At 44.3% G+C, this 13,995-nt stretch overlaps 1 protein-coding gene across 1 annotated transcript in view; it reads left to right on the top strand.

Moving 5' to 3' along the window:
- The window catches only part of LOC103190609 (stromelysin-3), a 66,651-nt gene extending 55,412 nt beyond the window's left edge, over positions 1-11,239 (top strand). Inside the window, exons 7-8 of the mRNA XM_042337441.1 lie at positions 730-990; positions 9,441-11,239. Coding sequence (XP_042193375.1) covers positions 730-990; positions 9,441-9,574 — 395 coding nt within the window. The 3' untranslated portion in view covers positions 9,575-11,239. The remainder of the gene's footprint in view (positions 1-729; positions 991-9,440) is intronic.
- Positions 11,240-13,995: the final 2,756 nt, after the last annotated feature.

Here is a 13,995-nt window from a genome sequence, read left to right as displayed (position 1 = left end):
GACAACAGTTGACGGAAGATGTTACCTGGAGTCAGGGTTTATGATCATACATTGATATAGCCAGGGTTTGTTTTCAACGGTGATTGATATACAGAGAGGTACGTAGCTGAAGCTCTGCACTTCCATCTGGTGTAAAACATTGTTCATTGGTACTCTTAAGAATAGTGGTAGGTTTCCACTCATGTCACACATCTTGCTGACCAAAATCAAAACACACTTTATTGCAAATAGAGCAAGTTCACATTTAGTACATTTAAGTTTTCAAATGGCATCAAAATATGTTTGAATTGAACAGGATATCAATGCCACATAAAAGACATCCACTTCCCAAGCATAAAGACAGTGCCTTTTAATAATAATAGTCCTTACATTTGATACAGAGCCTTATCACATCTTTGAGACGTCTCAAAGCACTTCACAGAATACACTGTAAAGAGAATTGACTGTATATTTTGTGGCCAAAATGTGGCAGCCAATTGCGCACAGCAGCGTTCCACAAACAGTCGTGGATTGAGTGACCAAATTATTATTATTTTTGAAGGGATCCATCCATCCATCAATCGACTAATAACCTGGTTCCTACTTATTGCTAGGTAAACAAGGGGCGTGTGGAGTAAGAAAACTTGCCCAGGAATCAAACCCAGGCAGGATGAAACGTTAAGTATTAACTGTTTATTATTTTGTTTTCACTCCTAATTTTTGATTTAGTGATTTTCTACCTTTGCTCAGGTGCCCGCTACTGGATTTATGATGGAGAAAATCAGGTATCAGGGCCCAAATTTATCTCTGAACTGGGGCTCTCTGCCAATGGGATTGAAGCAGCCCTGAAATGGGCCTTAGAGAAGAATGAAAAGATTCTGTTTTTTAAAGGAAGTGATTACTGGCGATTCAACATGAACACAAACCATGTGGATAATATTTACCCCAGCAGCATCAATGATTGGAGGGGAATTCCTCACAATATCGATGGGACCTTTCAGGATGAGTATGGTGAGTTGATAAATCAATGACAAATGGTGGAATCTATTCAAATTAATACATAGCAAAACTGATATAAACCTGAAAGGCAAATCTTGTTTCTTTAGTATGAAGCAACTGTTGTCAAATACTTTAGCTGCCATCAATATCAAACAAAAGAAAAAGGCCTATGAAATAGCAAGAATGGAGGTATATACGGATTGAAATTCCATGACATGAACATAGCTATCATAAACAATCTGGATAGTAAAGCTATAAGTTTAATTGCTCTGAAACTGTAACAATGAGGTTTTCCATTTTCTCAGTCTTCTCTAAAATGTTCCAAATATCATGACTACCATAGCCAATCAGGAGCTGATTCCTCATTGAGGCTCTGGGGCCCCATTAACAAGCAGAAGGTGATGATAACCCAATGGATGGTTCAACCATATGTACCATATATACACCCATTTCAATAGGATAGATGAGCACATACATCATTAGAGGAGGAGCCAGCAAGGTAGGACAGGGACTAAGCAAGAAGCCAACATTTATGTTGAGTTTATTGTTCACCCAAAAGTCGCAATGTTCATTTCAAGGTCTAGTCGTATGAGATTTATTGCTTCATTGGAAGTATAAGCTTCTGCAGAATGAAGGCTTGAAAGTGGAGAAGTGGTGATTGTTTTTAGAAGTACAGGTGCGTGAAGAAAGAGAGAGTTTGATTGTTTGTGATCCAGAAAGCACTGCTGAATGGTCTCAATGAACGTGAAGTGTGAACAAGACACAGAGACAAAGGTAAGAATAAGCAGACAATGATGGGATGCCTAATTAGACAATGACAGTGATAAATTAGTGGCAGCTATTGACTATATATTTCGCCCACAAAATATACAATCAGTTTACTTTACAGTATATTCTGTGCAGCACTTTGAGATGTCCAGAAGACATGATACCAAATGCAAGGATTATTTGTTTATTATTATTTATATTGCAGTAAAATGGACAACAATATAGTTAATGTCCTCTATAACTTTCTATAATCTCATCAGAGGAGAACATCCGAAACAAGAGGTACCATTGACTAGCATCCTTCTAGTTGTTTTGCCAGGTAAAGGGAGTGGGAGCCATTCTACTCCTGCAGCTTTGGCAATATCGCCTCTTTCACTTCACAAAGAGGAAGATGACATAATGCTGATGGATGGGTGTCAGTGGTGTTGGAAACATCACCACAAAGGCAGTTGAGGGTGTGTATCTGGCAATACAAATAGTAGAATAAACTGAGACAACACCAGGGGATCAGTACTCTGAGCTTGTAAATGTAGTACATGGCCTGCTACCTGGCTCAGTAACTGACCCAGATATTATTCAGGAATTCAAGTCTTTATCTTGAACTCAGCTCAATAATATTCAGTTGACTTGGGAAATGGCTCAAACATGCAATTTAGATGAACAAACTTCAGGGGAATGAAGACTCAAATAAGTGACACACCTTATTTATCAGATGAGGATAATCGAAAATCATAGAATCATACAATAGTACAGCACAAAAAGAGGCCATTCGGCCCATTGAGTCTGTGCCGGCTCTTTGAATAAAGCAATGTAATGTCAATCCCACTCCCCAGCCCTTTCCCCATAACCCACACAGAGCCTAATAATAATCCCTCCAAAACCAAAGACAATAATAAATTGGTCATTTTCAATCCCCGACTGTTTGTGGGGCACTGCTGTGCGCAATTGGCTGCCGCGTTTGCCCACAAATATACAGTCACTTCGCTTTACAGTGTGTTCTGTGAAGCGCTTTGGGACTTCCTCCCGACGTGAAAAGCGTTATATCAAATGCAAGGATTATTATTATTATTATAACCCTGCAGACCTGTCTAACTGAGGCCTAACCAGTGTTTATATGGGTTAATCATAACCTCCTGACTCTTGTACTCTATGCCCCTATTTATAAAGCCCAGTATCCCATATGCCCTTTTTACAGCTTTATCTCCCTGTCCTGCCACCTTCAAGGATTCATTTACCTGCCCCCCCAGGTCTCTCTGTTCTTTTACCCCCTTAAGATTGTATTACCGCCTATATTGCCCCTCATTCTTTCTACCAAAATGCATTACCTCACATTTCTCCACAATGAAACTCATCTGCTATGTGTCGCCCATCTTACCATCTGTCTATGTCTTCCTGCAGTCGGCTCCAATCCTTCTCACTGTTTACCCCCTCCCAACTTTGTGTCCTCCGCAAACTTGGAAATGGTACTTCCTATACCCAAGTCCAGATCATTTATGTATATTAAGAAGAGCAGTGATCCTAATACCGATCCCTGGGGGACACCACTGTACACTTCCCTCCAGTCAGAAAAGCCGCCGTTCACCACAACTCTCTGCTTTCTGTGTCCCAGTGAGTTCTGGATCCGCTGCCACTGTCCCTTTTATACCGTGGGCTTCTATCTTTCTTACAAGTCTTTCATGTGGCACTTTGTCAAATGCCTTTTGAAAGTCCATATAAACTACATCAACTGCACTACCTTTATCCACCCTCTCCGTTACCTCATCGAAAAATTCTATTAGATTTGTTAGACAAGATTTGCCTTTAACAAATCCGTGCGGCTGTCCCTAATTAACCCATATTCTTCTAAGTGAAGATTTATTCTTTCCCGGATTATAGTCTCCAGGAGTTTCCCCACTACTGATGTTAGGCTGACTGGCCTGGAGTTCCCAGGTTTGTCCTTCTGTCCCTTTTTGTACAGGGAGTCACATTGGCCACTCTCCAGTCCTCGGGCACCACTCCTGTGTCCAACGAAGATTGAAAAATTGTAGCCAAAGCCTCCGCTATTTGTACCCGTCCCTCCCATAGTAACCTTCGCTGCATCCCGTCCGGACCGGGTGACTTATCACATTCAGCCTAAAAAACCTTTTCAGTACTTCCTCTCTGTTTATACTTATCCTATCCATTTCCTCTACCCTCTCCTCCGATACTGCGGCATTTGGTGCATCCACTCCTTTTGTGAAGACAGATGCAAAGAACTCATTCAGCACATCAGCCATTGCCCTCTGCCTCCACAGTAAGATTGCCCCCTTGGTCCTTAATTGGCCCCACCCTACCTTTGACTAACCTTTCTTTCTTGATATGTTTGTAAAATATTTTAGAATTCCCTTTTTAATGTTACCCGCTAACCTTTTCTCGTATAATCTTTTCCCCCTCTTACGCCTCCTTTTTCTGCTTCATTCTAGATACAATTACCTTCGTCATCCAGGGAGGTTTGGATGCCCTACGTTTCCCTTTTGTGGGAAGTTATTTGTTCTGTCCCCGAGCTATCTCATCCTTGAAGACTTCCCACTGCTCTTTAGTTGTTTTACCTGCCAATCTTTCTTTCCAGTCCACCTTGGCTCGGTCCCTTTTTAATTTACTGAAATTTGCCCTCTTCCAGTTGAGTATCTTCACCTTAGATGGTTCCTTGTCCCTTTCCATATGCACTCTAAATCTAGTGATGTTATGATCACTATTGCCCAAATGCTCTCACACTGAAACCTCTCCACTTGCCCTACTTCATTCCCCTAAACTAGATCTAGCACTGCTTCCTTCCTTGTTGGGCTGGAAACGTACTGATCAAGAAAGTTGTCCTGTATGCATTTTAGGAATCTTTCCCCCTCCTTGCCTTTTGCGCTGTTGTTTTGTCAGTCTATGTTGGGAAACTTAAAGTCCCCCATTATCACGACTCTATTGGCCTTGCATCTGTCTGAGATCTGCTTGCAGATCTGCTCATCTATTTTCTTCCCACTATTTGGTGGTCTATAGTATACCCCTACCAGTGTAACAGCTCCTTTTTTGTTCCTTAACTCTAACCAGGTAGATTCCGTTTGGGGGCCCTCCAGCACCTCGACCCTTTCCACAGCTATAACTTTGCAAGTGAGATACCTGAGTTCAGTTCCCGGCAGAGGGCGAAACCTTGGGCAAGTTTCCTTACTCCACACAGAGCCTAATAATAATCCCTCCAAAACCCAAAACAATAAGAAATTGGTCATTTTCAATCTACGACTGTTTGTGGGACATTGCTGTGCGCAATTGGCTGCCGCGTTCGCCCACAAATATACAGTCAATTCACTTTACAGTGCGTTCTGTGAAGCGCTTTGGGACGTCCTCCCGACGTGAAAAGCGCTATATCAAATGCAAGGATTATTATTATTATAAAACCATATCCTTGATTAACAATGCCATATCCCCTCCTTTTCTTTCTTCCCTATCCCTCCTGAATACATTCTAGTCAGGAATATTCAGCTCCCATTCCTGTCCTTGTTTGAGCCAAGTTTCTGTTACTGCTACTACATCGTATCCCCCTATGACCACTTGAGCTGCAGCTCACCAGTCTTGTTTGCTAAACTCTGTGCATTCAGGCGCATGCACTCCAAGACCGACTTGACCTGTTCTGCATTTCCCCCCTGTTTTAATACCCCATTTTCTAGCTCTTCGTTTTTTGCATTCCTTTCCCCCCTCAAAACTGGTTTAAACTCTCCCCAACAGCATTAGATAGCCTGTCTGCAAGGACAGGGACAGGACAGGGCCCCAGCCCTGTTTAGGTGCAACCCATCCATGTGGTACAGGTCCCATCTGCCCCAGAACTGGTCCAAATGATTCAGAAACCTGAAGCCCTCTTCTAAATCCTTAAACAAACATACCCAATTACAACAGAGGCAACTTAAAGAAGAACATGCCAAAAGGGATCAATAGGAAAATTAAAAGAGAGATAAAGAGAAAAAGGAAGGTTAATAAAACTGATAAGGAGAAAGAGAAAGTGATCATAGGGCTAAGTATAAGACTATACAGAAAGAACATAGTAAAATCATACAAGGCAATTTGAAGTTTCTCATTGATGTAATAGGGTTCTGTGGCAAATGCAAGGATTATTATTGTTGAATCAGTCCCCAGTATTGGAGGAATGAGCTAGGAGCAATGATTAGACAAGCTCGGGCTTTTCAGTCTTGAGAGAAGACAAATCAGAGGAAACCTCAGAGGTGTATAACATCTTAATTGGGATTGAAAAAGTAAACCAAGACAATACTTTTGGATGTACCAAGATACAGACGACAACAACAAAAACAACAACTTGGACTTATATAGCGCCCTCCACACCGGACGGCATCTCAGAGCGCTTTACAGTAACGGATCCTGGGGCTGAGCCAGGGGAGGGGGAGGAGCCAGGGGAGGGGGAGGAGCCATGGGGAGGGGGAGGAGTCGGGGGAGGGGGAGGAGCCAAAGGGAGGAGCCAGGGGAGGGGGGAGGAGTCAGGGGAGGGGGTGGAGCCAGGGAGGGGAGGCGGAGCCAGGGGAGGAAGGTGACCAAAGGTGCGGTCGAAAAGAAAGGTCTTCAGCTGAGACCTGAAAATGGGAAGGGAGGGAGTGAGACGAAGGGAGTGAGGAAGGCAGTTCCAGAGCCTCAGGGCATAGTGGCTGAAGGCACGGCCACCGAGGGTGGAGTGGAGGACTCAAAGGACAAGGAGGAGGCCAGACCCGGAGGAACGAAGGCAACAGGTACTGTTTTGAGGAGAGAGGAGGTCAGAGAGGTCGGGGGGTGCAGAGGAGTGGAGGGATTTGAAGACCAGAGTGAAGATCTTGAAGTGGATCCTCTCTGGGACAGGAGCCAGTGCAGTCTGGCCAGGACTGGGGGGGATCGGGGAGCGGAGTTTGGTGCGGGTGAGAATGCAGGCGGTAGAGTTTTGAATGATTTGGATTTTATGGATGGTAGTGGAGGGAAGACCGGTGAGGAGGGCGTTAGAGTAGTCCAGCCGAGAGGTGACAAAGGCATGGACCAGGGTTTCAGTGGTTTTTGGGGAGGGGTATTGGCAGAGACGGGCGATGCGTCGGAGGTGGTAGAAGGCAGTGCTGGTGAGGGACCGGGTGCGGGGGAGGAAGGATAATTGGAGGTCGAGCCTGACGCCTAGGTTGCGTACGGGTTCGGAGAGTTTTAGAGGGAGGTCGGGTAGGTTGAGGAGGTGAGAGCTGTGAGATTTTAGACGTTGATGAGAGCCAAAGAGTATGGCTTCCGTCTTGTCAACGTTCAGCTGAAGGAAGTTTGCGCTCATCCAGCCCCTGAGATCTGACAGGCAGAACATCAGGGGACTGGGGGTCGCAAAGAGAGGTGGAAAAATAGAGTTGGGTGTCATGTGAGTACATGTGGAAGTGTACCCCATGGGAGGGGAGCATGTAGATCAGAAAGAGGAGGGGGCCAAGGATGGATCCTTGGGGTGCCCCACAGGTGACCAGGTGAGAGCGGGAGGAGAAGCCGTTTGTGCAGATGTACTGCTGGCGGTTTGTGAGGTAGGACTCGAACCAGGTGAGTGCGGTCTCACTGAGGTGGATGACGGAGGAAAAGCGGTGGAGGAGGATGGCGTGATCGACTGTGTCGAACGTGGCAGAGAGGTCCAGGAGGACAAGGAGGCAGAGGGAGCCCTGGTCACAGATAGAGAGGATGTCGTTTGTGACTTTCACAAGCGCAGTCTCTGTACTGTGGGCGGAAACCGGACTGGAGGGGTTTGAAGAGGGAGTGGGAGGAGAGGTGGTTGATGATGTCAGCCAGTAGTGGGCAGAGGAGGGGGAGCTGGGTGACCAGCAAGTTGGTGCTGAGGGGGTCGAGCAGCAGGTGGTGGGTTTGATGGAGGTGATGGTGGGTGAGAGGGAGGAGGGAGAGATGGGGAGAAAGGAATGTAGGATGGGGGTGGTGGTAGGAGCAGATGATGGGGAAGGTGAGGGAGACAGAGAAGGTGCGGTGTTGGGTGACAAGAGGCAGGTGGATGAGGCTGCCTGGCAGATGTTGTGAATTTTAGATGAAAAGAAGTCCATGACCTCCTCGCACTTGGCATTTGATGTGAAGATTGAGGAGGCCTGAGGGGGGGCACGGAGGAGGTAGTGGGTGGTGGAATAAAGGATTTTAGGGTTGTGTTTAGCCTCCAGGATGATGTTGGAGTAGAAGCCGTTTTTGCGCGTGTCAAGGAACGGCGGTAGCTGTGGAGATGCTCGAGCCACAGTTGGCAGTGGACTGTCAGGCCAGTTTTCCGCCATCTGCACAAGACATAGGTTTAGGACAATTTCAGGACAGATACCAAGAAGTTTTTCTTTAATCATATGGTAATTAATGCCTGGAACAGATTGCCAGGAAGGAGCAGGAGATTGGACTCATTAGAATCATAGAATCGTACAGCACAACATGAGGCACACGGCCCATTGTGCCTGTGCCGGCTCTTTGAAAGAGCTTCCCAACCAGTCCCACTCCCCCACTTTTTACCCCTTGCACATTTTTTTCTTTTTAGACACCTACCAATTCCCAATTCCTCTTTAAAAAGCTTTGAAAAAGGTAAACCAGCAAACGCAAACACAATTTCCCCCCAAAAAAGTTTAAGTACTGTGTTCAGCTTTGGGCTCCCAATCCTAGGAGGAATATACTAGACTTGGAGCGTGTCCACTGATGGTTCTCTTGATTACTACATAGATTAATGAGGCTGATATTGGTAAGTATTGTAATTTAAAGATCTGACAAGATTTAATAAACCGGTGTAACAGGTTTGATGAGCTGAATTGCCTTCTCCTGTTTTCTTATGTTTCTATTTATAATGGACATTGAGACTCAGTTGGTAAATTCACTCCCCAGTTGTATGCCCAATGCAGATCTGAAAGGTCTGACATTTAATCCCAGGTCTCTTCAGTGCTGAGCACAGCTGTGATGCCAGCAGGTCCAATAACATGAGCCTCAACACTCTGGGACAGGGATAGATACAACAACAACAACATTCCATTTATAAAGCGCCTTTCACGTCAGGAGGACGTCCCAAGGCGCTGTACAGTTGGGTCAGGACCCGAGCAGGGGGGAAATGGTCAGGGTGAGGGGAGGGAAGGGAGGGAGCGAGGAGGGGGGAAATGGTCAGGGTGAGGGGAGGGAAGGGAGGGAGCGAGGAGGGGGTAGAGAGTCGAGAGGGGAGCTGAAGGCTCGGTCAAAGAGAAAGGTTTTGAGACCGGCCTTGAAGGAGGAGAGGGAGGAAGCGGCGAAGGCACTGGGGGATAGAGTTCCAGAGCCTAGGGGCTGAGAGGCTGAAGGCCCGACCACCGATGGTAGGGCGATTGGGGCGGGGGACGTGGAGCAGACCGGAGCCGGAGGAACGGAGGGTACGGGTAGGTAGGTAGGGGGATAGTAGGTTGGAGAGGTAGGAGGGAGCAAGGCCGTGAATGGCCTTGTAGGTGAGGATGAGGATCTTGAAATCAAATACATTCCTGATTGTTACCCACTCCAGTTGAAAGTTGCTGGAAAGTACACATAGATGTATTTCAGATTTGGGCCTACCTATCACAATCTGTCAGCAGTTATTGTCTGGCCAGTTACACATATGGGTTGAATTTACACATCAGTTCAATGCACGCATTGTTCATTGTAAATCACAATAGCAAATGAATAACAACTTTGCCTTTGCTCTGTTGCTAACTCTAATCTTACCTCTGCAGGTTATGCTTATTTCCTCCAAGGGAGATACTACTGGAAATTTGACCCAATTCAGGTGAAGGTACAAGATGGATATCCACGTCTGATAGGCCAGGACTTCTTTGGATGTGCCCCCTCCCCCCATCCATACAGATGATTCTAAATCACCCTCAAAGCTGGTGGAGTAACCTCATGAAACTCATCAGAATCCGATCCCAAAGTATTCCTGTATAGCTTAATTTGGGATTTGATCGCTGAGCAGATATATGATTTACTCGTTTAAAACTTTCCCATTTTCTTTCCTGGGATTCTTTATTTTGGACATTAATTTAGATTTCAATTAATCATCGTCGTGTAACGGATGGGAGATGTTGACTGTTAGAAGCTGGAATAAGGACGTTCATACAGCTTCATGTGTTTTTATTGAGTACTTGTGTGACCTCTTTGGTTTAGATAATATCTTCCTCTCTGTATTTGCTTTTTGAACAAATAATTATTGCTCCTTTTCTGTTCAAATACTTCATCACAATTCTTAGAGACTTCAGGGATTTTTCTATAGAAATTGTGTCTTCAGCCAAGTAGGACTAATCTCATTAAATATGTGATAAATACTTTGCCTATCACACTATGCGAAATTCTGACTTTTCCTGTAAAATACCTTGTTTTTAATTTTATTTTTCGTCACAGTATATGCTTCTGTGACTCAGTTCCACTCCAAAAAGGATGTTATTCAAGAACTTGAATCATGTCAGATCATGTCCTGAAAGCCATTACATTAGGCTCCGCCACTGTTAAGCGCTCCGCGACGCTGACCTACGTGAAGGGCGTAATGTAAATACAAGTTGTTGTTGCCTCTACCCCCTCCCCACCCAGCTGTTGTTGTTTGTGCATTTGTGCACGGAACTCTTACTCGGAACTCTTACCCCTGCCCATGTGCTCTGCCCGACACTTTTTGACTTGTCACATTTTTTGTGATTATTTCTTATAACCTTTTTTCTTCCCAGAATATTTATGGTTTTTATCATTTTTTGTTCTCTGACCTTCGCTCTCATCCCTTCTTTTTCTTATCGTTAGGTTACTGTTATCTCCACCCGATCCCACCCCCCTTTGCTGATTTAAAGCCCTTTCTACAGCCCTGTTTATCCTTTCCGTTAGGACTTTGGTCCGAGCCCGGTTCAGGTGTAGGTCAGGCCAGCAGTCCAGCTCCTTCCTGTCCTAGTACTGGCCCAGCCCAACCATAACATCACCCACAGGTCAGTGGATAGTCATTAGAAACAGAAAACGTAACCAATTTTGGTCACTTGAGATAAATTGTAATGACCCAACAACTGACATCAGCTAACTCTGCGAAAATTGGTACAAAAACAGCTGAATATGTTGCAGAAATATCACCCACACTGTTGAATAATTTGTTTTGAAAATTGCAGTTAAGTTGGAAAAAATGTGCCAGGCCTCGGTTTCCCTCTCCCTTCCTCTGGGATGATTTGCTTTGAATAAAAACTATTTTTTAAAAATGGCTCACAAGCTAACTGAAAGGTACCCAGCCTGAGACTATTTCATGCAGCCGGGGTGAGGCTTGAGTTTGCTGATCAACGTAGAAGGCACAATATTGACTGCAGTCCCCTGTGAAAACAAATGCTGTGCCAACAGGATCATGTTTACTTCATATCCTTTCCCTGACCCACTGATGAAAGCATTCATTCTGCCTGAGGTCAGACATGATGAATAACCATTTGGGCAAAGTACCAGTGGGTAAGAAACACCAATGGAACTGTAAGCAGCAAAAAGTTAACGGTTTGTTTCCAATCAATTGCCGCTCCTCCCGTCCAGACTCTGGCAATGTTAATGTACGGTCTGCAGTGATTGCTCTGAACCCATTTGCTGGGATGTTCACCCACAAAACAAAAGGTGGTAAATTGGGCAATTTCTAACTAGATCTTCACCACTGTATGGAACTGTGAGAATATTGGTCCAATAAGACACGTGATAATATAATAGTACTGAGACCAAAGTACAAAAGGAACATAATTCTGTCCTATATTTGTGACCATTTATTTGTTACTTTATTATTTATTTCAGCACTCAACAATTTAGATACTTTGGCAGAAACATCCGCACTGAATACAGCATTATTTGCCTCAGTCCTCGCAGAAACTGCTTCTGTTGCTTTATTATTGTGATCTTTTTAGAGAAATCTTTACTATTCTAACAATTATGTGGTAATACAATCGTTGTTACTTTTTTTTACAACTTGATACCTAATATGAGAAATGGACAAATAATTCCTTGGCACAAAGTTCACCAACTTATCATACAGTTCCATAGCCCTGATCAACCCCACTCCCCCCTCTCCCCCCATAGCCTGATCAACCCCACTCCCCCCTCTCCCCCCATAGCTCTGATCAACCCCACTCCCCCGCTCTCTCCCCATAGCCCTACAAACTTGTCCTCCCCAAATAATTGTCTACTTTTCTCTTAAAAGTTGTCATTGAATCGGCTTCCACCAGCCTTTCAGGCAATGCATTCCAGATCAACAACTCGCTGTGTGAAAAGTTCTACAACAACAAGATTACATTTGTATGGCGCTTTTCACGTTGGGAGTACGTCCTAAGGCGTTCTACTCCACAAGTAATAATAATAATAATCCTTGCATTTGATATAGCGCTTTTCAAGTCTTCTCGACGTCTCAAAGAGCTTCACAGAATATACTGTAAAGTGAAGACTGTATATTTGTGGACGAAATGTGGCAGCCAATTGTGCACAGCAGCGTCCCACAAACAGTCATGCATTGAGTGACCAAATTATTATTATTTTTGAAGGGATTATTACATTATCAATTGACTAATAACCGGGTTCGTACTTATTGCTAGGTAAACAAGGGGCGTGTGGAGTAAGAAAACTTGCCCAGGAATCAAACCCAGGCAGGATGAAACGTTAAGTATTAACTGTTTATTATTTTGTTTTCACTCCTAATTTTTGATTTAGTGATTTTCTACCTTTGCTCAGGTGCCCGCTACTGGATTTATGATGGAGAAAATCAGGTATCAGGGCCCAAATTTATCTCTGAACTGGGGCTCTCTGCCAATGGGATTGAAGCAGCCCTGAAATGGGCCTTAGAGAAGAATGAAAAGATTCTTTACTTTATTATTGTTTTGGAGGGATTATTATTAGGTGTGTGGAGTAAGGAAACTTGCCCAAGGTTTCGCCCTCTGCCTGGAATTGAACCCAGGTGCCTCATTTGCAAAGCGAGTGCTCTAACCACTGAGCTACAGGACACCACAAGTGATATGATGTTGTTTTTGAGAATCAGAATGACTGTGAAGATCCTGTGTGTTTCTGACCTGGTAACACTGCAGTTTACATCCAATAGTATTTTCAGGGTCTGGAGTCTCTGGATCAGTCCCCGCTCAGTGCACTTTTGGAGCATCTCTCCCTCTTCTTCCTTCATCATTTCGCAAATGAAGCCCACCACCTGCTCCTTTGACCCCATCCCTACACCCAGACAAACATGGAATCTTTTAACCATCTTGGGTCACAATTTGTGGTATCTATAAGAGTTGTGTCCACACCAACCCCATTCTGATGTGTTCCTGTGAGCTAAATGCTTGTCCGATACATCTATTGCTTTTTTTTTCAGCATATTCTTTTGCTGTTTGGATCATTTGTTCTATACAGCCATTACTTTGTGGCTCGTATGTTTTATGTTCCAGTCCTTTGTGAATTGCTTGTATTGGTCAAAGTGACAAATGACATTCTGTCCATCTGTGATCAGGCCTCCCCTCTGTCTCCTTGTCCTCCTTGATCTCTGCTGCCTTTGATACTTTTGACGACTCTATCCTCCTCCACCTCCTCGCCTCTCACCTCAACCTTCATGGTTCTGTCCTTGAGTGATTCAGATCCTACCTCTCACACTGCCTCCACAAACGGCTTCTCCTCCAACCTGCATGGTATTGTGCAGTGTTCCTCAGGCCTGTGTTCTTGGTCCTCTCCTCTTCAACCTGTACATGCTCCCTCTTGGTGACATCATCCGTTAGATCCGCGAATTATGTGTCTGTATTTGGAGAGAAAAAATCTGATACAAGTAAACTTAAGAAACAAAGAATGGGTTTTTATTTCTACTTGTATACAGGAGCACACAATTGTTCCTGTATACAAATAGGATCTAATGTCTCCGTCAGACAAAAGATCCTCTTCTTCGGTACCAATAAGTTTTATACAGGAGTACACAAAGGAAAGAGAAGGGGTGTTTTTCCTTACAGACCAATCCGGTTTGCTGCATGCGTTCCCACACTTCTTGCAGTTTTGCTAGAAGGCCATTTCTATGTTATCACCCGCCGTTCCTTACACTGTGGCCTTCAGATAACGGAATTCTACAATAACAAGTCTAACCTACTTACTTATGTCTGCTTAAAGGTGTCTACACAGCAATAGGCCAGGGCACAAGCTACGATTTACAATTAAACATACCATAACATCTTTTTCCTCTATCATTCCCTCCTTTTTATGGTATTTTAAACTGATATTTATGTCCTTTTTCTGTACATTACATGCAACCTTTAAGCATAACATCAGTAGTCC

Source organism: Callorhinchus milii, unplaced genomic scaffold (genome assembly GCF_018977255.1).
Source record: "Callorhinchus milii isolate IMCB2004 unplaced genomic scaffold, IMCB_Cmil_1.0 Scaffold8, whole genome shotgun sequence".
Classification (NCBI taxonomy): domain Eukaryota; kingdom Metazoa; phylum Chordata; class Chondrichthyes; order Chimaeriformes; family Callorhinchidae; genus Callorhinchus; species Callorhinchus milii.
Note: the sequence above shows the minus strand (reverse complement) of the source record. Positions and strands in the feature narration are given on the sequence as shown.